The sequence below is a fragment of the Pistacia vera genome, unplaced genomic scaffold (genome assembly GCF_008641045.1).
Source record: "Pistacia vera cultivar Batoury unplaced genomic scaffold, PisVer_v2 Contig192, whole genome shotgun sequence".
In the NCBI taxonomy this organism is placed as follows: Eukaryota; Viridiplantae; Streptophyta; class Magnoliopsida; order Sapindales; family Anacardiaceae; genus Pistacia; species Pistacia vera.
Window position 1 is genome coordinate 1,733,991 of NW_022195993.1, and position 24,820 is coordinate 1,758,810.

The 24,820-nt window shown below is 35.8% G+C and overlaps 1 protein-coding gene and 2 pseudogenes across 1 annotated transcript; 1 reads left to right on the forward strand and 2 right to left on the reverse strand.

Annotated features, from left to right (window-relative positions):
• Window positions 1-1,176: 1,176 nt before the first annotated feature.
• On the reverse strand, window positions 1,177-6,915 carry LOC116127570 (annotated as a pseudogene).
• Window positions 6,916-8,189: 1,274 nt separating this feature from the next.
• On the forward strand, window positions 8,190-11,671 carry LOC116127452 (receptor protein-tyrosine kinase CEPR1-like). The gene is made up of 2 exons (XM_031413099.1): window positions 8,190-10,799; window positions 10,911-11,671. Exons 1-2 carry the CDS (start codon window positions 8,318-8,320, stop codon window positions 11,300-11,302), a joined length of 2,874 nt encoding a protein of 957 aa, XP_031268959.1. The 5' UTR covers window positions 8,190-8,317; the 3' UTR covers window positions 11,303-11,671.
• Window positions 11,672-20,629: 8,958 nt separating this feature from the next.
• Window positions 20,630-23,179, reverse strand: LOC116127571 (annotated as a pseudogene).
• Between the last annotated feature and the right edge of the window lie 1,641 nt (window positions 23,180-24,820).

Sequence of the window (24,820 nt, forward strand, 5' to 3'; positions counted from 1 at the left end):
ATGGTCGATGACAAATTATAATTATATGAGATGTGGTCCCTCCAAGAAAATTAGAAAGAGTGGCTTGTTGCTTCAGTTTGGTTGGTTCCTAGCAAAATTAAAAGTGATGGCACAAAAGTTAAGCATTTGTGGAGCCACTTGAAAGGCAGCATATGGCTGCCTCATGCACCAGTATTTCAGACCAACAAATCAGTTACTGGACCCCTAGACTTTCATTGAAGAGTAAAAAAATTAATCTGAGAACATGAGCTGCTTAACAAATAGGAGAGACGTATCTAGCATTACTTCTTAAAACGCATATATGATTGCTTTTTATCCAGTTAAATTAAATACATGAATTGAAAGCCTGATGCCTTTGAGTGATGTATTATATTTTATAACAAAACCATGCATGGTAAATCGATGAGAAGAAAGGACCAGAAGATATAATGAACATTGAAATGGCGTCATCCTTTCAGCTTCTACATAAAAGTGGAACCGTCCTAAAGAAATTAGAAGGCAACATGAGTGGTTGGTGATCCAATTTTCTTTTGGACGGCTTTCAAGGCCCCATGGTAAAGTAAACAAGTTGAAACTATGAATATGACAATTTACTATAACATAAAATGTGAATTTTTTTTTTATTTTTTTATTTTTTTTGTAGTCAGGGTGTCCAGACTAGTTTGCGTGCACCTCAACTAATCTCTGAAGTCTATTGAACATCCTACAAGTCCGAAGGACTAGGTAAATCACAATGTTATTGTGGTGGGTGACATCAAGGTTTGAATTCAAAAACTTAAGAAATTGAGCAAACCTCTTTAACCGTCAGACCAATTCCTTTGGGGTTTATAAAATGTGATGTTATTGACTATTTTCCATACGCTTATATTTAACTACAAAAGATAAGTTTCAAGAAGCAAACAACAACACTCCTATGTACACGTTTAAAAGGCCACCTACAGTACTACAGGCTCAAACTGAAGCTCATAAACAAGCTGTAGAAACAAAAATTAGTCATATCATGCATTAACAACACCACTAATGCATGTTTCTTCATGATTGTTAAAATGAAAAAACATAGATAAATAACTGGTGACATAACAAAAAACCTTCCTCATTTAAAGCAATATACCTACCTAAGCCTCACTGAGGAATCAAGAAAGAAAATATATTAGGATCACGCCTCAGCATTGGCTGTCAGAAAAACTGAGGATGGTAATGGAGCATTTCCTTCCACATCATCTCCCTTATCATTTCTGCCCCTAATTCCTCATCCAAGTCAAGATCAATAGGCACATCTGCTGGAGGGTTGCAGCTCGGATCATACAAGGTAGACATGTAAGGGTGTTGGAGAGCTTCAGTAACATTAACACCAATCCTCTTTGACGGGTCAAAAACAAGCATTTTTTTGTTTTTTTTTTGTTTTTGGCAGGAGATCAATTGCTAAAGGATGTGCATTGGGATAAAGAAGGCCAAAAGGGGTCCTATGACACGCCTGACCCTCGTTATCCCATAAGCTTCGGGCACAACTATGAGACTCGGGCGACCGTGACGTGCCGTGTGAAAAAGGCTGAAGACTTTAAAACATGTTTTCTTAATAATATCAAAAACCAATTCTCATCCTTTCCATCACATGCAATTACACATTTCCATAAAATAAATTTTCCATTCTGAACACATGTAGTATCAAGTTTTCATATCTTTTACAATCAAAACATGATATAACATCCATAAAATAAAATGTAGTTCCGTAGCAGAAAACAAAACATAACATTTACACACATGATGAGTCGATCACATGTGGGCCCAACCTCGAGAGGAATCACTCCTTGAAAAGATCTTCCTTAGAACTTGGGAAAAAACATTTCTAAAATGGGGTGAGCTAAAATACTCAGTGACTAGGGAAAGGGGAGAGTTTGCAAAACATTATTCAAACAATAGTTATGGCATGGAATAGGTTTTATGAAATCCTAAAACAACATGATTATATGAACATGTTATGGAAGCAACTAAATCATTCAAGTATGCATGTATAACTTGGTGAACATGTTATGGAAGCAACTAAATCATTCAAGTATGCATGTATAACTTGGTTCTAACTATTCTAAGTACTGCAATCTGATCAATTAAACTAAAAAGCAAATTCTGAATTATAACTCCTATCTGAATGCTTAAAACTCTTTTCTAGAAACTTAAAATATAATTGTAAATGCTTATGCTTATGAAAACAATGTTTCCTATTAAGTCATGCTGCAACCATCTATGTCTTCACTCAAGAATTCTTATGGTTCTAAAAATAATAACTTTACAAGTCATGTTGCAAACATCCAAATCATCATTCAATGAATGCTCATGATTCTAAAAATGATAACAATAACTCTTTACTACACTACAAAATCTGAAATCAAATCTGGTAACTGAATTAATAACTATTGTGATGATATAAAACTGAAAACTGATTTTCTAAAACTATGCACTGATAACTGATTTTTTAATACTGTAAACTTTATGCTGATAATTGAATTTCAAAATTAATATTGTAGCTTTCACTGATACTAAAAACTATAAGCTAATATCTTATTCTAAAATTGTGGCTAATACTGAAAGTTTTCTTAATATTCTGAAAACTTATATTGAGACTATCGCTCATAGCTAATATTGAAAACTGAATCTGATTTTGAACATTTTAAAACTGATTCTGATACTAATAATTGAAAACTCTTACCACAACTAATACCTTGGGGGAAATCTATCATATCTGGTGGCTGTCCCCCACGTAAGTAGAGCAAAGGACGTACCTGTCATTCCCAACAAGATCTATCATCGCATAGACAAAGCCTCTGAAACTGTCATACCTGGCGAACTACTCAATGCCAAGCAGAGCCAATAAATTAAATCTGTCATACGCATGCACAAAGCCAAAATCTGAAACTGTCATACTCGACGGGATCCTACATCGCTCGGGCAGAGCTAAAATTTGTATCACTAGGGGATGGGTACTTCGCAGGATGGTTTTAGAACTGCAATAATCTCATGCATATTCTTAACCTAATACATTATATTTCTTCAAAATGTAGGCCTTTATAAAATATTAAAACATTATGAAATAATTTATGGTAGTGTATTATGGGCTAAAATGTAAGTAAAGATAAGTAATTGAATAAACATGAGGGACTCAAAAAAAGCTTTGCACAATTATTAAATAAATCTACAATTCACGTGACGCACATAACATGCACTTCCACAAAACTCAATGCATCATAATTTGAAATACACCCTTGCTACTGTGGGGCTTAATAAAAGCAAAAGAAACCCAACAACACCAGGCTCGAAAAACTATACAGCCCAGGCCTACAACAAAAAAAAGGCCTTAGCCCGCTAAAAATAAGAGATCTGTACAATTTATACTAAACTTTCAAAGCAGCCCAACTTTACAAAATTTCCAGATCATGATTCCCAATCCACTCTCACACGTTCAACCTGCTAAGTAATGATTGTAAGACAATTTCTTTAAAGCAATGGAAATTTAGAACTTTGTCTCATATGAAGAAAATCTAATAAATAAAAAATCATCTCACTATTTTACAACATTCAAACAACTTTCAGAAAAGGGAATAATATGTTAATAGAAATATTCGATGCATTCTCTTTCAACTATTTGACCGAATATCAAGCAAAGTAATAAGTAATTAATAAACTGTTTATAACCTTTTATCAATAATACCCAATTGTAAATACACGGCTTGCGTTTAACTAGAGTGTGTTTGGTTGGGGATAATTCTTCGTTACTCAGATAATGTCATCTTATATTACTTTATTATCATGTTTGGTTGTCAAGTAATATAAGATTACGATAATTTTATAAAACCAATAGTAATTATTGTTAGTTATATAAAAGTAATCTGATTACTTTCATTTTTTTAGGTATTTTAAGATTACTTGGTAATCCTATTTTTGCTACAATTTTACTCTTAACTATTAATTTTTTTTGATAATAATGCCCTTATTTTAAAAACAATTTACAAATATATTTACAAATTATTTTATCCTTATATACAAAATTTTTAGAACATAAATACCCTTGGACTTTAAAAAAATTACCCAAGAGTGGTGGCCGAATCTAGCCACCACCGTCGATAGTCGTTGGCCATGTGCCGTTTGGTAGCTAGCAGCTGACAATGGCTGTGTGGGTAGGGGTGTCTTTGTTAATTTTTAAACTTTTATTATGGGAGTGTTTTAGCTAAATTTTTAAATGTAAGGGTTACAAATTATCTAAATAATAATAATATTATTATTATTATTATTATATTATTTAAAAAGTAGAACAATTCAGTAATTTATATAATATACCCACCAATTTGTTCCTCCCAATGAAACATATTTATATAACATTCCCAGTAATCTTTCAAGGTAAATATTTATCTTTCCCTTAATATAACATTCCCAGTATAATAATGTTAAATCCATAACCTTCTCTCACAATTCTCGACGTGGTAGCTCGTCATTGGTTAGCTCACAAATGAAAAGGCATGACCCATTTTGCAAGCTGACTAATGACGAGCTGTCAGAGTTATGAGAGAAGGTTGTGAGATTGGCTTGTGGACCTAGCAATAGCATTACTCTTTCCGGTAATACAACATTCCCTAAACCAAACGCCATATAAGACATTTTGATAAAACTTTTTAATCAACTTAGATCAATATCAGGACACTTCCAACGGCAACATACAGATTCCATAAGTTGAAATAAGGTTTTAAAAGTTCATCACATAAGAACTTGTATTACAGTGAAGACATCTAAAAATCTTTTCAAACAACTCATCTTTACCGAATGAACAACATTTCCAATTATTCAATTCAACATGATTTTTCAAGTAATTGAAAAACAGTAAGCTTAAGGTGACATGCAAGCTTTGAAACTCTTTTTTTTTTTTTTTTTTAAAGAATGTTGATGCGAAATTTAGACACCAACTCACTGTCACGTGGTGGAACATTGATTGGTCAAAAAACACACGTGATAATGAATATAGAAAGCGAAATAAATGCAATGAGGGTTTTAAAGTGGTTCGGATGCTAAGGTAGCAAATCCTACATCCACTGATTTGTATTGATATGGTGGGTCAGGTCGCTAAAAGCGGACTGACTTACAAATGATTGAAAAGTAAAAATACAGAGCTTTCTTAGAGAGAGAGAGAGTCAATGTCAAAAATGATCCCCCCCCTAATGAAGGGGTAGTCTTTTTCTTATACCAAGCGGAATACATGTAATCATCATTAAATCCTTGGGTTGGTGTGAATGTCAGAACGTAATCAGGCTTTACGTCTCATTACCCACTTTCCAAGCAGATTTTACACGATTTGGAGCAGGTAAGCGGACACGTGGAAGCTCTAGGATGCATGGCAGGCCTGACGTGCGCTTATCATTATGACAGAAGCAGGCCACATCTCGTCACGCGCTCCCACGTCAACTCTTTATTTCCCGGGCATAACAAAGAATTTTTATGATTTTTCCACTCATGTAACAACAATGCCGAGCATTCAATTTAAAGACAAATTTCATGAATTTCAAAACAATAAACTAAAATATAACGTCCAATTCTTGATTCAACACATTCGAATGCAATATAACTTCATGCATGTAAATTCCATCAAATTGTTAAGGCCAAACTCAACAACAATTAACACCTCAATTCAACACAAGCTGTCAAACCCATTAAAATGATCATCTCAATCAAAACATGCAAGCTTGAATTTTGAAGAGCCACTCACAAGTTTAAGCTCAACTCAATTTGGTGTGATCTCCTCAAAATTACCTTCTTTTCCCCATATTGAACCAAAATCAAGGAAATTAGCTAAGGAATCTCAAATTTGGAGAAATGTAACGAAAATTAGAGAGAAGACTACATGCATGTTACCCATGGATGAAAATTTGGAACTAATGTTCTTCAATTCTCTTAATCGGCACATACCCAATCTCTCTATCTCACTTTCTTTCTTCTCACCTTTCTTCTTCATTCTTTCTCTTCGGCCAAACCCATATTTTCTTTTCTCTTCTCTTTTTCTTTTCGTTCTTCTCTCAGTCTCCTTCTTCCTTCATCCGGGCGAAAATCAGCTCCTTTTTTATATTTTTTTTAATCTTTTTAGAATTATGTTTCTGCCCCTAGATTACGCATAATCCCGTTAAACCTCTGCCACATCAGCTTTCCCTTGCAAAACCTCCAGATTTAGCCCCTTGTTACATGCAAACCCAGCAGCTTCCATTTCTTGCAAATTTCACTCCCAGTAAAACTTCTAAAAACTAACAGAAATCCTCTTCCATATAAATAAAATCATAAAGAATATGTAATATGTATTAGGATTAGAAACGGGGTTTCACATCCCAGTTGAATATGGGAGCGATTTAATGTACTTCCCTCCTTGCCTTTGCGTTATCAATAAACTCACGATCCTCCTTCCTCTGGGCCTCTGGCTACCAAGAATGTTAATGATGAGTTTAAGTTGATCAAGACATTCTGTACCAGGGAAGATAGGTTTCCTGCCAAGAAGCTCTGCGAAGATGCATCCAACAGACCAGACATCAATAGATGTTCCATAGTTGTCACAGCAGAGGAGAAGCTCTGGGGCCCGATGCCAGCGTGTGATAACATACTCTGTCATGAACTGATTCTTGCCATTGCTAGTGTGTGCTAGTAGTCCAAAAATCACATATTTTTAGGTCACAGTCAGCATTGACAAGAAGGTTCCTAGGCTTCAAATCACGATGGAGAATGTTTGCAGAGCGAAGATACCTCAGGCCTCGAAGCAACTACACCAGGAAATATGTATCAGCTCAAGCAAGAACTTAAGAAGACGGGTAAAAAATATTTGCTACAACATAATATGCCAGTATATTTGAGAATTTAAGATTCCAACACAGGCAGCATACAAAGTGTAAGCATAGTTGGCTTAATAAAGTTGCAAAGGTGGCTTTCTAGAGATATCCTCCCTTGCTTCTTATAAAAAATAAAACAAAAATTAAAGATATCCTCCTGGCCTATAATCAACCATTTGAAACAATCAATATCACAAAAGTTAACAAAACTATAATCACAGGTAAAAAAATGATCATATATTAAACTCACGGTCATATACTATTCATATATTTTATTATCCTGCTGGGTGGCTATTAAGTTTGTGTCCATAAATATGATGATCTAACAAATGTGGAAACACATGCTGTCCAACAGACTTTGACAGCACATTTTGGCATAAAGAATACGCCCACAAAGACAATATTCTGCCTTGAACATTCTCTTACAAAAACCAACAATAGTGGTAAAAGCTTGGGCCAAAGGTTTTGCTCCCTCTGTGATTTCAAGTTCAAATCACAAGAACGGTTGTTAATATTATTAATCGGGAGACTAGTTGGGCTTGTCTTGTTCTGGGTCGAGAGACTAGTCGAGGTGTGTATAAGGTGCATAAGTTGGTCCAGACACCTCCAAAACTTATCACCTTTCTCTACTGGCATGATGAAAAGAATTAGAAATAAAAATTCAAGAGAAAAGAACCAAAAATATACTTATGCAAAATATTGGTCAAAAGTTTTAAAGGAGCCTGAATCATTTTAACATTAATGTGTCTTAATAATTAATTAAAAAATATCATCTTTTCGTTAAATTCTATTTACATACAAAGTGAGGATCAGAATCAAATTCCAAGCGTGTTTTTATTAATATTTTTCCCAACACAAAGGGCCACTGCAAACACCAAAAGCAGGACATATTTGTTGAATTCAAACTGAAATATTTAAATCAACCGTGACAAAGGTTCATTTATTCCCATTAGAAGTAACCTGTCAATCACAGAAGAACAGAATCCCTAAAGGCTAAAGCTAGTTCAAAGTTATTCAAAATTGACTGGTGCTGTATTTCTCCTCTGTTTTGGTTGGGTTTGGGTATTTGTAATATTGTTTAAAAATTTGTAATATTCTTTGAAGATAATAGTGTTTTCTTTTACAGCAAAAGAGGACATGTGTAACAATACCAAACTTTGATTAATTTAATTATGATATTCTTTATTTTTATATTTATTTTGATCATTTATTTTTCCTTTACTATTTGTTATTATTATATTTCAATAACGATGGAGTTAAAGTTTATCTTTATATTGCATAACACACCCCTTTCTATCTCACTCTCAGTACTAGTGCAGGAACCTGCTTTTTCATCATCGAGGTCTTATTACTGCTACACCAAATCATCCCCTCAATCATCCCATTAAAAAACTTCTCCTCTTCCTCACTACCTTCCTTGCAACAATTACGTTAACGACTTCTCTTGCTCTCTTTTCTTTTTCTCTAAAATGGCTCTCTGCTCTATTTTCTTCCTTTGTGTGTTACTTACCGTTCTGCCTCATCCTTCTCAATCCATCACTGCTAACCAGTCTCAGTTCTTCGTTCTTATGAAGACCTCTCTATCAGGAGATGCATTATCTGGATGGGACACTGATGGAGGGAAACATTACTGCAATTTCTCTGGAATTAGCTGCAACAGCCAAGGTTATGTGGACAAGATTGACATCTCCGGTTGGTCACTTTCTGGTCAGTTTCCATCTGGTGTATGCTCTTACCTGCCACAGTTACGTATTCTTCGTCTCGACCACAACCATCTCTATGGAAACTTTTCTGACAGCTTCGTCAATTGCTCTTTTCTGGGAGAGCTCAAAATGAGTTACGTATACCTCCAAGGAATACTTCCTGATTTCTCACCAATGAAATCTTTACGGATACTAGACCTTTCATACAACCTCTTCACAGGCGACTTCCCCATTTCGGTGACTAATCTTTCCAATCTTGAGGTGCTCAACTTTAATGAAAATCCAGGTTTCAATTCATGGCAACTTCCGGAGAATATTTCTCGGTTGACAAAGCTCAGAAGCATGATCTTGGCCACATGCGTCTTGCATGGTCGAATCCCGCCATCAATAGGAAACATGACTTCTCTTACTGATCTTGAATTAGCTGGGAATTATCTCACGGGTCAGATTCCTCCAGAGATTGGATTGCTGAAGAACTTGCAGCAGCTTGAGTTATTTAACAATCAGCACCTTTCTGGCACTATACCTGAGGAACTGGGAAACTTGACGGAGCTCACATATTTGGACATGTCTGTCAATCACTTGAGGGGTAAGATTCCAGAATCCATTTGTAGGCTGCCCAAACTGCGAGTCTTGGGGCTTCACAACAACAGCCTTACGGGAGAAATCCCAAGTGCAATTGGAAATTCAACAACCTTAACTATCTTATCACTTTACGACAATTTTCTGACTGGAGAAGCTCCTCAGAATCTGGGGCAATTTTCAAGCATGGTTGTTCTTGACTTGTCAGAGAACCGGCTGTCAGGTCCACTTCCAACTGACGTCTGCAATGGAGGTAAACTGAAATACTTTCTCGTCCTGTCAAACTTGTTTTCTGGAGAGTTGCCTGCTAGTTTAGAAAAGTGCACGTCTCTTTTAAGATTTCAAGTCAGTAACAACCGTTCGGAGGGCCCAATACCTCAAGGTATTTTTGGTCTTCCCCATGCTTTTATCATTGACTTAGGTTACAACGCTTTTAGCGGTCCAATTGCAAACACAATTGGAAATGCTAGAAACTTGTCCGAATTGTTTATGCCAAACAACAAGATTTCGGGTGTCTTGCCTCCTGAAATTTGTGGAGCTATCAATTTGGTGAAAATTGATCTCAGTAATAATTTACTTTCTGGTCCAATACCTTCAGGAATTGGAAACTTAAAGAAGGTAAATTTGCTGATTTTGCAAAACAACAAGCTGAATTCTTCCATTCCCATGTCACTTTCTTCACTAAAATCTTGCAATGTCCTTGATCTCTCCAACAATCTCCTCACCGGGAATATCCCTGAGAGTCTCTCCGAGTTGTTGCCAAACTCTATCAACTTTTCAAACAATCAGCTTTCAGGTCCAATTCCTCTCTCTTTGATCAAAGGGGGTTTGGCTGAAAGCTTCTCGGGCAACCCAGGTCTTTGTGTTTCAGTCAATGTTAAATCATCTGATCAAGATTTTCCTTCATGTTCTAAAACTTACAATCGAAGGAAGCTGAATTTCATGTGGGCAATAGTAATTTCAGCTGTTATTATTTTCATTGGACTGATCTGGTTTGTTAAACGCCGACTCAGTAAACAAAGAGCTCCGATGGAACATGATGAGACTTTGTCTTCATCATTCTTTTCATATGATGTAAAGAGTTTCCACCCAATAAGTTTCGATCAAAGCGAAATCTTTGAAGCCTTGATCGAAAGGAATAAAGTGGGGCAAGGAGGATCTGGGACAGTGTATAAAATCGAATTGAAGAGTGGGGAGACAGTTGCAGTGAAGAAATTGGGGAGTCAAAGAACAAATGATTCTGCTTCAGAAGATCAGTTACTTTTCGACAAGATATTGAAAACTGAGGTGGAGACTCTTGGAAATATCAGGAACAAAAACATAGTGAAGTTATACTGCTACTTCTCAAGTTTGAATTGCAATTTGTTGGTTTATGAGTACATGCCAAATGGAAACCTTTGGGATGCTCTCCACAAAGGATGGATCCAACTGGATTGGCCAACTCGTCATAAAATTGCATTTGGTGTTGCTCAGGGTTTGGCTTATCTTCACCATGGTTTGAGGCCACCGATTATTCACAGAGACATCAAGTCAACCAACATCTTACTAGATGTCAATTGTCAGCCTAAAGTTGCAGACTTCGGAGTAGCCAAAGTTTTGCAAGCTAGAGGAGGCAAAGATTCCACCACTACAGTTATTGCAGGGACCTACGGTTACTTGGCACCTGGTAGATTTCTCGCCCAATTCTATCATCATTTAATTACTGAATTATCGCATATATTTTATTATTAGTTTGATAATTTAGTCATTTGATTAAAGTCAATGATGCTTGTAACAGAATTCGCATATTCATCTAAAGCAACGACCAAGATTGATGTGTACAGTTTCGGAGTGGTGTTAATGGAGCTAATAACAGGAAGGAAACCAGTAGAGGCAGATTTTGGAGAGAATAAAAGTATCATACACTGGGTTTCAACAAAAATTGACAGCAAGGACAGAGCAATGGAGGTACTTGACAAGCGATTATCAGGGTCATTCAGGGATGAAATGATTCAGGTTCTCAGGATCGCCATCCGTTGTACAAACAAGGCACCTGCAGTTCGCCCAACAATGAATGAGGTTGTTCAGTTGCTGGCTGAGGCTGACCCTTGTAAATTCGGCACTTCCAGTTTTCAGAAGACTAAAGAATCGTTCAATGTCACTAAAATAAAGAACCCATCAGAATCTTAATAACTTGAGGAGTATTATGGGGTTTTAGATGATGTAATATAGAAGAATAGTATAGTCTATAGAACTATTCAGAGATTTATCATAGAGCAACTTAGTTACTCTATTATTATCTTTTAGTAGTTTACTGATTTTAATAATAAAGTCATGATTCCTAATTTCCTATTTGTAAGGCCCATTTCACCCAAACTATCCACTGGAAAAAGATAAAATGTCCTAATTGATTGATGAGCATCTTTGTCTCTGCATTAGTTAAGGGACAGAGGAGAAAGCATAAGCCTTTTCTCTTTTTCCTGGTTCTTCTTTTTACTATGACAGTTTGACTGATCTGTGGAATGAAAATTATGAAGATGGCAAGAGTCCAAGCTTGTTTCACCGTTGATAGTGAGCAATGAACCTCCACTTACATGTTGGAGTTGTCTTCTTTTTTCATTTTTTTAATTAAAAAGTATTCTGAGTGAGGCACAGAATTCTTCCTCTCTTTCTCCAAACACCAAAAGCAGTACATATTTGTTGAATTCAAACTAAAATATTTAAATCAACCGTGACAAAGGTTTATTCATTCCCATTAGAAGTAATCTATCAATCTGTCAATTACAGAAGAACAAAAACCCTAAAGCTAGTTCAAAGTTATTAAAAATTGGCTGCTGTTGGCATAAAATAAAAAATAAAACTTCAGAAGCAGACAAAGAATCCCATAAATTTCACTTTAGAACTCCAAGTTTATCGTATATGATATTTTCGTGCATGCTCCAGAAGCTACCAACCCTGCAAGATTTTTAATTATTTTTTTCCCTGTATTTATACCAGATTATTATTCTTCGTGATTGAGGCATCTTATTGTGAGGAATTAGGGCCATCATGCATCTGGGCAGTAAAAAAAGACTTAAAAGAACTAAACGCTTTGGCAAATTTTTGGAGAGCATAGAAGAGTTGACAAAATGTGAGGGCAATAAACGATTTGCGAAAGAATTTTTAATTTAGAAACAGAATCTTATTAAATTATAATTCTGTCTTTTGGACAATGCATTTGGTACGTCCCAACTTGTATTAATAATTTTAATTCGCTATTGCTAATGTTCACTTGACCACTCCTTTAACCTGATGTTATATTTTGGCAGATTAGTAATGATACTGGAATAGATGCCAAAGCCTAATGCTGCACGCCAGCACCCAGTTCATGGTTGATGACAAATTATAATTATATGGGATTTGGCCCCTCCAAGAAAATTAGGAAGAGTGCTTGTTGTTGCTGCAGTTTGGTTGGTTCCAGCAAAATTAGAAGTTATGGCATAAAAGTTAAGCATTTGTGGAGCCACAGCCACTTGAAAGGCAGAATATGGCTGGCTCATGCACCAGTATTTCAGACCAACAGATCAACACTGGACCCCTAGACTTTCCCTCCAAATCCACCTTAATACTGACTGGTGTTAGATGTCTCTTATGTATTTTATTGAACAGTAAAAATTTTAATATGAGAACATGAGCTGCTTAACAAATGGGAGAGACATATCTAGCATTACTTCTAAAATTAAATACATGAATTGGAAGCCTGATGCCTTTTGAGTGTTGTATCATATTTTATAACAAAACCATGCATGGTAAATCGATGAGAAGAAAGGACCAGAAGATATAATGAACATTGAAATGGCGTCATCCTTTCAGCTTCTATATAAAAGTGGAACCGCCCTGAAGAAATTAGAAGGCAACATGAGTGGCTGGTGATCCAATTTTCTTTGGGCGGCTTTCAAGGGCCCATGGTAAAGTAAACAAGTTGAAACTGTGAATATGCCTCTTTTGTTTATGCGCCTCTTGTGTTTAATCAAAGGCAATTATTTTGGCCTTTTTTACTGAACTTAACTTATAGCCAAGTCAAAACAAGCCTTGGTTATGAATTGGAGATTTCAATGATTTTTTGTCTCATAATGAGAATGATGGTGTTCAACTGTTCATCCTTTCTTGCAAAGGAGGACTGATGTTTTTAGAGAATTTTTTAGCCATGCTCATCTATCAGATTTAAAGACTGTAGGTTGCAGGTATTCTTGGATTAATAATAGAGAAGGCTCAGCCCTTGTCAGAGAGAAAATTGATCGAGGCCTAGCGAATTGGCCATGGAGGCAACTTTATCCTAATACTACACTCACTATTAATCCTCATATTGTCTCTGACCATGGACCTTTAATTTTGCAGACAAATCGAAAGAAGAGGAATAATAAAGCCCCAATTAGATATGAGCATTTTTGTGTAAAATATGATGCTTGCAATGAAGTCGTAAAAGCAGCCTGGCAAAACGAAGAAAGTGGTAGTATTTGGGAAAAAGTCTAGCAAGACTTGCACCAAAGCACATGCAACTTGTCTCGATGGCACAAAGAAACTTTCAAGAATGCTAAATGGTAGATTCGACATTTAGAAAAGAAACTCAAGTAGCTTCATAATGTTGACAATGCCAAGTTCAGGTTGAGTGAAATAAAAGATCTTAAAAGGAAAATTTATAGTTTATGGGACCAAGAGGAAAAGTACTGGGGAGCCAAGGCAAGGGTCAAGTGGCTTAATTATGGGGATAAAAATTCAAAATTCTTCCATGCAACTGCTTTACAAAGAAGAAACCAGAATAGAATTGTTAGATTGAAGAATGATGATGGTGTTTGGGAGGAAGATGAGATCTGAATTAGACAGAACTTCCAAGAATATTTTCAAAATTTGTTTTCAAAGTCAAAAATAAGGGATTTATCCTAAGTGTTGGCTTACATTCCTTCTCTTGTCACCTAGAGAAATAATGAAGACTTGTCTCAACCAGTGTCCAGCTATGAAATAGAGAAGGAGGTCTTTGAACTTGGTGCATGTAAATCTTCGGGACCAGATGGCTTTAGTGGTTTGTTTTATCAAAAATATTGGGATATAATGAAGAATGACATATGCAAACTTGTTGAAGACTTCATGGAGAATGACTATTTTCCTACCGAGGTAAATGAGACTTTTATTGCACTTATTTCAAAAATTGAGTGCCCTGAATTTATGAGCCAATATAGGCCCATTAGTTGTTCGAATTTCATCTATAAAGTGATTGCAAAAGTGCTAACTAATCATCTTAAACCTCTTATGAATACTCTGATTTCTCATAATCAAAGTGTTTTTTTTTAAATGGGAGGTTAATTCAAGACAATATAGTTATTGTTCAAGAAGTTTTTCATTGTGTGAGGAAAAAGACTAGGGGCAAGCATGGAGAAGTGGTGGTGAAGCTTGATATGAACAAAGCCTATGACAGACTTGAATGGGACTTTTTGCAAGCTATTTTGAAAGCTTTTGGGTTCTGCGACAAGTGGGTGCAAAGGATCATGTTTTGTGTAACTTCAATCTCTTTTAGATTAAAGATTAATGGTGAGTATGACCCTTTATTCTATCCTCAAAGAGGTCTTAGGCAAGGGGACCCATTGTCCCCTTACCTTTTCATGCTAGCTAGTGAATCTCTGTCCTTGATGCTGCACAAGAAATTGCTTGAAAAGAAAATTTTTGGTATTAAACTTGCCAGGTCTGCTCCTGCCTTATCTCATTTGTTTTTTGCTAACGATGCAGTTCTTTTTTTGTAAGCTGATGAAGCTGAGGCTTATGAAGTCATGGAGACTCTTAATGTCTATTCTATTGCATCAGGACAAATGATCAATCTTAGCAAGTTTGGTCTTATTTTCTCTTGTAATACCATAAATGAAGTCAAGGACAAAATTTCCAAAGCCTTGAGCATCCCTTATTAGGACATTCCTTCAAAATACCTGGGGATCCCCTCTTCTTGGGGCAAAACCAAAACACAAACTCTGAGTTGGATCATGGAGAGGGTTAAGCAAAAAACTGAGGGCTGGAAAGAAAAACTATTTTCATCAGCTGGTAAAGAAGTGCTTATTAAAGCTATCTTGCAATCCATATTTAACTATGCTATGTCCATTCTCAAATTCCCTAAGCATTTTTGTGCTAAATTATGCGTGAGTGTGACTAACTTTTGGTGGAAAAAAAGCAAGGAGAGGAAAGGAATTCATTGGGTTGGATGTAAAAAGCTGTCAAAAAACAAGAAAGAAGGGGGGTTGGGATTTAGGGATTTTTACAAAATGAACCAGGCTCTGTTAAGTAAACAAGCATGAAAAATTCTAATGAATCCTGATATGTTATGGGTGCGAATCTTGAAAGCCATATATTTCCCTCAAAAAAAATTTTGGGAGGCAACATGCAAAAAGAATAGTTATTGAGGTTGGAAGAGTTTGTTGTTTGGTAGAAACCTTCTCAAGGAGAAAGCAATTTGGAAGGTGAATAATGGCAACTCTATTCGAATTATGGATGACAATTAGATGCCACCAGGAATGCAAAACATTAAGCCCATTGTACAAACATATCAGAAAGTGAAGGAGTTGTTTTCCTTGACTGGTATATCTTGGGATCATCATAAATTAATTGAAGTTTATGGGGCTGAAAATGCAAAAAAGGTGGCAGCTGTTCCGGTAAGTTGGAACTTTGATCCTGACAAAATTGTTTGGCCTCACAAGTCCAATGGAATCTATGATGTGAAGACAGGTTACCACCAGTCCAAGGAGGAGGCTTTCCCCAACAAAAATAATAGTACATCAACATCCTAGGTGGTTGACAAACGACTATGGAAGGAGATTTGGGCTTATAGACATTGTCAAAAATAAAAGTGTTTATATGGCAACTTTGTAATAATTCAATTTTGAACAAAGAAAATTTGTTTAAGAAGAAAATAGCTTCAGACTCTTTGTGGCCAATATGCCATGATGCTATATAATCTATGGAACATCTTATTCTATGATGCGCTTGGACTCATCTGGTCTGGTTTGCCATTGATTTCCAATGGGATGTTAGAAACCTACAAGTCCTCAAACTAGAAGATTGGTTGTTGGAAAAATTCTTGATGTTGTCTTCATCTTTGGAAAAACCAGAAAGTGCCAAAGCCTATTTCACCAATCTTTGTTGGGTAATTTGGAAGATGTGAAATGAAATGGTGTTTCGAGGAGCAAAAATTAATCCAATGCAGGCAGTTTAGCAAGTTAAAATGCTAAATATGGAAGTCAAATTCTGCAAGCCTTCTGTTAACGTGATTGAGCACCCAACCCCACATCAGCTACACTAAATTGAGAGCCCCCCCCCTCCTCCCCCCCCCCCCCCCCCCTCCCCCCCCCCCCCCCCCCCCCCCCCCCCCCCCACCCCCCCCCCCCCCCCCCCCCCCCCCCCCCCCCCCCCCCCCCCCCCCCGCCCCCCGCCCCCCCTCCTCATCTTCGATTGGTTTAAATCAACTGTGAGCAGCTTTATGAAATACTCTCATAATGGAGGTGATGGGAATTGTAATAAGGGGCAACAGAGGTATGTTGTTAACAGGGCAAGCAAAAAAAAAAAAAAAATTCGCTACAACCCTCTTGTAACTGAGGCACTAGCTATTAGGGAAGCTATAGTTTTGGTAGCCAATCTGGGTTTGAGTAGGATCTTATTGAAAACAGACTGTTTAGATCTTATTATGGCCTGCTAGAAGAAAAAGGTTTTTGGGAGATTGATGGCATTGTGAGAGATATACACCACCTTGCCCATAGTTGTTCTTCAGTTGAGTTTCAATGGACCCGAAAGAAGTTATATGTTAGCGCATAAGGTTGCAAGGTTAGCAGTGTCAGATTCTCTACCTTTGAATTGGTTGTATTCTTCCCTACGAGTATATTGAGGATTTCTCTTTAGGTAAAGCATATTAACATCCAAATTGGATTAGTTGCTTGTCTTCTAGTCTATGGCTGTCATATGTATGTTATTATCTCATATGTATGCCTTGTTTATTTAGGAATGGTTTTTCATTCTAGAGGTGGAACAAATGGGCCGAGTTAGGCGGGTCAACCCTAACCCGGCCCGCATTAAAGAGTGTTTTGTCGACCCTGGGTTGCGTTTTGTCCTTTCGAGAAAGGACCGCCAACCCGCCGGGTTGACCCGCGGGTTACAACAGCCAACCCGCTAGGTTAGTCGAAAAAAATAAAAAAAAAAAAACTAAAATTAATTTGTTTTTCTGAATTTCCCTTTTACCTTGAAAATAGCCGTTTTATAGCAGTTAGAGGGGTCTTTTCGTCATTTTCTTTTCCCAATTTTTCTATAAATTGGCCCTAAACTTCATATTTTCTCATAACTCAAATTCTCTCATTCTCTCTAATCTTTAATCTTTATTAAAATCTCTCATTATTCTCTTAGTCTCTTGTTATCAATTTGCTCTTATTTAATTTTTTATTATTTTTTGCAATTTTCAATTCATATTTCCAATTTTCCATATCCCAATTTCTTCTTTAATTTTTATTTCTTTACTCAATTTTTTTTTCAACTACAATGGATAGATATTTCTCTTCATCAATTTCAATGAGGAAGGAAACTACTATCCTAGTCTAGTTCCACTGAATTTACTAACATGAATGTAGGAGGAGATTCAAATAGTCCCGCTCTTCCCAGTCTCAGAAATCCTATACCTCAAATATGCTATCGATTCCTCCCATGCTGCTACCACCTACAGCTCCCGGTGGTTTAGAAGTTGTCTTCGTAATCGTCGTCCTCGTCCAACTTCATCTCAAGCTGAAGCAGGTTCACAACTGTTGTCGAAAGCGACAACAGACACACATCAAATGTTCGAAAGCGACAACAGACACACATCAAATGTTTGGACGCATTTCGAAAAGTTTACGAGGCAGAAAATGGAGTTCAAGTGAGAAAGCAAGATGCAAGTATTATGGAATGCTTATAAAGCTGATTCAGGTAATGGTACTAGTACTTTAAAAAAGCATGCTAATAAACATATTGTAACATGGATAAGAGAAACCAATCAAACTAAATAACAATATGGGTACTACTTGGCGTTATAATTCTGATGGATATACGGGCATTAGTTTTATAATTGCTGCAACTGATCAACCTATTAATATGGTGAAGATAAATATTTTGAAAGATTTATTAAAAATTCATTTTTTCTAGGATTTAAAAGTTATTCTAAAACTGCAACTAGAAATGATTTAATAAAATGTTTAAGAAAATGAAATAGAATTAAAAAAAAATACATAGTTGTTATGTTAGGTGACTCTAATTGCCGATATTTGAAGTGGTAGAGCTAAACAAGATTATATCTGTATGATTAGTCATTATTTTGATAACGAATGTAAATTAAATAAATCTTTATTAGGATTTAGATTAATGGATGGGATCATAGTGGTCAACAAATTTATAATAAAATTTTGAAGTTTTAGAAGATTATGATATTGTATTAAAGTGATAAGTTTAACTTTAGATAATGCAGTGCTAATAATACAACTGCAGATTTTTTTCAAAGTAATAATCCTTATAATAATTTGAAGTTTTTTCACCAACGTTGTGTATATCACATTATTAATTTAATTGTAAAAAGTGGTATGAAAACAATTAAAGAAAATATTGATAGAATTAGGGATTGTTTCGCTTGGATTACTGGTAGTAATAAAAGAAATGTTGAATTTTAAGATGCTTGTATAAAATCAAATATGTCTCCTAGACTTTTGCATTAGACGTCTGTTAGATGGAATAGACACTTATTTAATGCTTGATTTATGTTATTGTGCTAATTTAATTAGTATTTGTAGTAAATAATAGAGTCCTCATATTTGGTAGAAAATGATTGGCATATAGCTAAAATATCATTCTTTTCTTAAAAATTTTATCAATCACTTTACAACTTTCTGGTGTGATTATCCTACTAGTCTATTGGTAATACATACAATTATAAAAATTTCAGAGTTATTTACAAAAAACAAAAACAATAAAATTTTAAAGGAACCAATAAAGGCAGGAAAAAAAAATTTTAAAATATTGGGAACCCATTCCTTTTCTTTATTGTTTAGGTGTTATATTTGATCTTAGAATTAAATTAGCAGGTTTAGAAAATGATTTGACAATTTAAGTGAAAATTTACAAACCGAAGCATATGGCAATCAAATAGGAGAGTAAAAAATTGTCTTGCAGAAGTTCTTCCAAATGAAAACAAGTATGGGAATCCGCAAGAGGCGAAATATCCAGGGAGCTGCATCAGAAGAAACAAATGAAAACTTCTACTCTGGAGTGCACTGAATAGGCGAAGAGGACCCAAATCTGAAGCACAACCTCCTCTCTAGAAGCACCACCACCACCAACAACAACTAATATACGTCTTCCATGCAGTCACAAAGTAATGAGCTTCAACAATATTTGGCAACCCCCGAAATATTACACAGATCCACAACAGAGAGCCAACTTTGATGTCTTAGATATTGGAAAGCCAGAAAATGTATTTTTCCGGTATTATCAAGACTGTTGGATGTTTTCCCTGTTCCTATCTCAACCGTCTCATCCGAACAAACATAGTGTAAGTGGAAGAATTAATGAAAAGAGACTAAACTTCTCCCAAAATGATTGAAGTCCTCACATGTCTTCGGGATTGGGACGGTCGCACCATCAAGATCAATACGAGGTTGTCGACGATACTTTAATAGAATCATTTCAATTTTGTAATATAGATGATACGGATGAGAGAGGTCACCACCCCCAAATTAGTTGTTTTGTAAATGTAATTTGTAAATTAATTGACAATTATTACACTCTTTTTTCTTTATCAAATTTTTCTCCATTGGGTTTTTCTTGGTAAGATTTTTACGAGACAATAATTGTTATATTTTTTATTTTATTTTTTGATAAATAAAAAGTCTAATTTTTCTTAATTACAATTTTATTGTATTAAAATTGAATTAATATTCGAAATGTTAAAAAAAAAAAAATTAATTTAATTGAATTATTGAATTTGAAAAGTTAACTAAAAACAATTACATTTATAATTTATTCATTTATAAATTAGTAATTATTTATTTGAAAAGTTAAATAAATAAACAAAATAAAATATAAAATAAAAAAAGAGGGTTAATCGGCCCGCCCGGCCCATAGCCTAACCTGGTGGGTTAGGGTTGGGGGCCGGGTTAGGCCAACCATTTCCCCAAAAATGGCAGGCTGGGTTTGTTGGCGGGCTGACCCGCCAAAATTCGAACGCACACAGGTCGGGTCGGGGGGTTACTTTTCCAGCTTTATTTCATTCTAACCAAAAAAAAACAAGACAATTTTCTATACTACAATGTGATGTTATTGACTATTTCCAACGCTTATATTTAATTACAAAGATAAGTTTCAAGAAGCAAAAAACAACACTCCTATATAAAAGTTTAAAAGGCCACCTACAGTACAGGCTCAAGCTGAAGCTCATAAACAAGCTGTGGAATAAAAATTAGTCATATCATGCATTGCATGATTATTAAATGAAAAAACAAAGATAAATAACTGGTGACATAACAAAAAACCTTCCTCATTTAAAGGAATATACCTCCCTAAGCCTCACTGCCGAATCAAGAAAGAAAATATTAGGATCACTCCTCAGCATTGGCTGTCAGAAAACTGAGGATGGTAAATGAGCATTTCCTTCCACATCATCTCCCTTATCATTTCTTCCCCTAATTCCTCATCCAAGTCAAATCAATAGGCACGTCTGCTGGAGGGTTGCAGCTCGGATCATACAGGGCAGACATGTAAGGGTGTTGGAGAGCTTCGTAACACCAATCCTCTTTGACGGGTCAAAAACAAGCATTTTTTGCAGGAGATCAATTGCTAAAGGATGTGCATTGGGATAAAGACGGGCAAAAGCGTCCCAGGTGAATATGGGAGCGATTAATGTACTTCCTTGCCTTTGCATTATCAATAAACTCAAGATCCTCCTCCCTCTGGCTACCAAGAATGTTAATGATGAGTTTAAGTTGATTAAGACATTCTGTACCAGGGAAGATAGGTTTTCTACCAAGAAGCTCTGCGAAGATGCATCCAACAGACCAGACATCAATAGATGTTCCATAGTTGTCACAGCAGAGAGAAGCTCTGGGGCCCGGTACCAGCGTGTGACAACATACTCTGTCATGAATTGATCTTGCCATTGCTAGTGCGTGCTAGTCCAAAATCACATATTTTAGGTCACAGTTAGCATTGACAAGAAGGTTCCCAGGCTTCAAGTCACGATGGAGAATGTTTGCAGAGTGAAGATACTTCAGGCCTCGAAGCAACTACACCAGGAAATATGTATCAGCTCAAGCAAGAAAAACTTAAGAAGACGTGTAAAAAATATTTGCTAACATAATGTGCCAGTATATTTGAGAATTTAAGATTCCAACACAGGCAGCATACAAAGTGTAAGCATATTTGGAGACTCTTGCCGCAACACAGTAATATACTCACCATCAAATATTTGACTGCTAGTGGGAAAAAAAGGAGACAATTCATTTCAATCTCAATCGAGCAAAGCCTTAACCCACAGCTACTTAACAGTTTGATTAGATGTAAAGTCCAAAACATTTATTTTATAAGTCCAAATGGCTTATAAAGTTGCAAAGGTGGCTTTCTAGAGATATCCTCCCTTGTTTCTTATAAAAAATAAACAAAATTAAGATATCCTCCTGGCCATAATCACCATTTGAAGAGTAAATAGAACAAAAGTTAACAAAACTTAATCACAGGTAAAAACTGATCATATTAAACTCACAGTCATAAGCTATATCCCAAATTCATATATTTTTTAATCCTGCTGGATGGCTATTAAGTTTGTGTCAATAAATATGATGATCCTATTTCATATATGAGGTGTGAGCTAACAAATGTGTAAACACATGCTGTCCAACAGACTTGACTGCACATTTTGGCATAAAGATAGGCCCACAAAGACATTCTGCCTTGAACATTCTCTTTCAAAAATTTATAATAGATTTAATACTCCTATTCCTCACATGCCCCTCACTGTCTCCAGCGGTAACATCTCTTCGAAATCATAGATTATACTCCTCAACATGCCCTCACCGTCATCCAGTGCAGGTAAAGGGCTTAAGCAACTTGGGAACTTATCACCTTTCTCTACTGACATGGTGAACAGAATTAGTCAAAGTGTTGCAGAGAATCCCAATCCATGACGGGAAATTAAAGTCTAAGATGCCAATGAGACCTCAAGTCAACAAAGAAAGGATGCCTATAATAATGGACACCAATTCACAGTTATCAAACAAAATTCAAGTATCACTGAGAACTAATTTTATGTCAAAATGCAATGTCAATACATGAAAACACAACACAGAATAACCAAGAAAAAAACCTATGAGTGGAATGTCACACCTTCCCATGCAGCAATAGTTATCTATACATAAATCACCAAAATCCGCAATTCCACACTTTTTAGGCTCTTTCACAGAACTTTCATCAATGAATTAGAAGCATAGCACAAGCTGCTCAACAATAGCACTTGCCTAAATTGCTCAACCAACTTTAAAAATCTCAATTGCAAAGTTATCAAACATGACATTTCGGGTTTACCCAAAAAAAGTTATCAAAGATGATGGCAACTTACCTGGAAGAGGAAATATTGGCAATGATCATTTGTGAGTGCCTGAGAAGACTTAATAATTTGATGGAGATCAGTATCCATAAGCTCATAAACCAGATAGACATCCTTGAAGCTTCTCCTATGGCTAGCATCATTACATCTTTTAAAGCAATCACATTTTCATGTCGAAGATTTCGAAGAAGTTTCAATTCCCGCAAAGTTCTCAGTGCATCAACACGATTCTCAAACGCATTGTGTATCTTTTTAATTGCCACTTTCTCGTTGGTTTCTCTGTTGACAGAAGAGCACACAATACCATATGCCCCTCGACCAATAGGTTTAATGGGCACATATTTTGTATCAATCTCAACACAGGTTTGCCACATCGAAAAATAGTGCTTTCCTTGAGACCGAACTCCATTTGGAGGTTCAACGGGTTGCCATATCCTACTGATAATCATAGACCCAAAAGGACAAAAAAAAAAGGATTACTACAGTGAACAAGTTAAATAAGTCAACTGAGAAATAAATCAGGATCAAAATTTAAAAGATCGTAAACCACTTTAAGTACATATATTTCTTAAAGTAATACTGAACAATATGATATTTGGCAAAAGAGAATACATAAGATTCATAATTCGGTTGAAATAAATACAAATCTCAGAATAAAAGTATCGAGTGGCGACCAAATAGTGAGCTCTCATAATCAAACTATAATGGGGTGAAGGTAAAAGCTTTAAGATTTTCATAATTTAAATGCTAAATTCAAAGCGGGAAAAGTCAACCAAACAGAAGAAAAAAAGAGTTACAACCCAACAAAAAAAAATTAAAACAAGCCACAAATGGATAAACAACTTCTAGTCTCACCCCATCAAAACGAATTTCTTAAGAACCAGAAATTTTTTTTTTTTTTTTAAAAAGCACCATAATAAAATAAATATACAGGATTGAACTTATAATTCAACATGATTTACTAGATAGAAGAAACAGTACTAATTTTGGAAAAAGTATAATTACCTTCTACGAAAAATAAAGTCTCTTTCTTCCAAGTGACCTCTCTAATTCTCCTTCAACCAAAAAAGCACTAACTTTACACTTCCAGTGACATGAATTCACCTGACAGAAGTATCTAAGCTACATCTGAATCCATCCTATTTTTCTTCCAATTTGCCTCAAATTCCTTCAATAATAAACCATCACGACCGCAAGTTCAATCGCGTAAAAGTTACCTCGCCAGGGAGTTGGCGCCAAATTGGTGTCTACAGAGAGCTGAGGATTGGATCTATGGAAGGAATTGGTCAGTTACTTCTTGTTATTTTCTTGTCAACGAGGAGTTCGATTGGATTCACTGCGATCAAGATTCGTTATCCGAACGCCATCAGACAAACATATAGAAAATTCGGATTTTTATTTATTTGATTTATGGGCTTGTGTTTAGCTAATTGCATCACGCGGCCCGGTATTCTCTCCAGTAACGACAGCTATGGATATTTTTTATTTTTCTGGTTGAGAGGGTCCCATTTCTTTAACCCAATATTTTGTTAGAAACAAGGCAGCAGCTAAACGTAGACGTTTTAGAATCTGGATGTCAGAAACGACGTAGTCCAGGAAATATCGCAATTCGTGGACAGATGCAGCATATAATATTTTTGGTGGTAAAGGTCGTTCGTTTTATTATTCTCATAGTTTTTAAAATAATATTTTAGAAAATATTAAATTTAATAGGTATTATGATGTAAGATTTAAAAATTAACAAAAATATCTCATATATTTGTTTATTTACTAAATACCTTTACAATAAAATATTAAAAGTTAACAAAAATATCTCCAATCCACCCATTAAATACGAATAGCCAACCACCACCGCTGGAGAGTGATCAGAGTCACCGTATCTGTGTATGATCGGCTGGATATTACCGATCCATGATAAATCTGGCCAGAAAAAGTCAAATCTATGACTAGATTTAGTCATTGATGGTCAGATCTAGCCATATTTAATCGTTTACGACGACCAAAGATACAAACATCATTGATGATTAATGATTTTCGGCCAGATCCACCGTGAATCTGGCCGAAAAAGGCTAGATCGACACATCATCAGC

Bases quoted from the DNA above. Each gene is read 5' to 3' on its own strand.
- LOC116127452 (XM_031413099.1), top strand. From the start codon at position 8,318: ATGGCTCTCTGCTCTATTTTCTTCCTTTGTGTGTTACTTACCGTTCTG. The intron at 10,800-10,910 runs GTAGATTTCTCG...TGCTTGTAACAG, and splicing joins CTACGGTTACTTGGCACCTG to AATTCGCATATTCATCTAAA.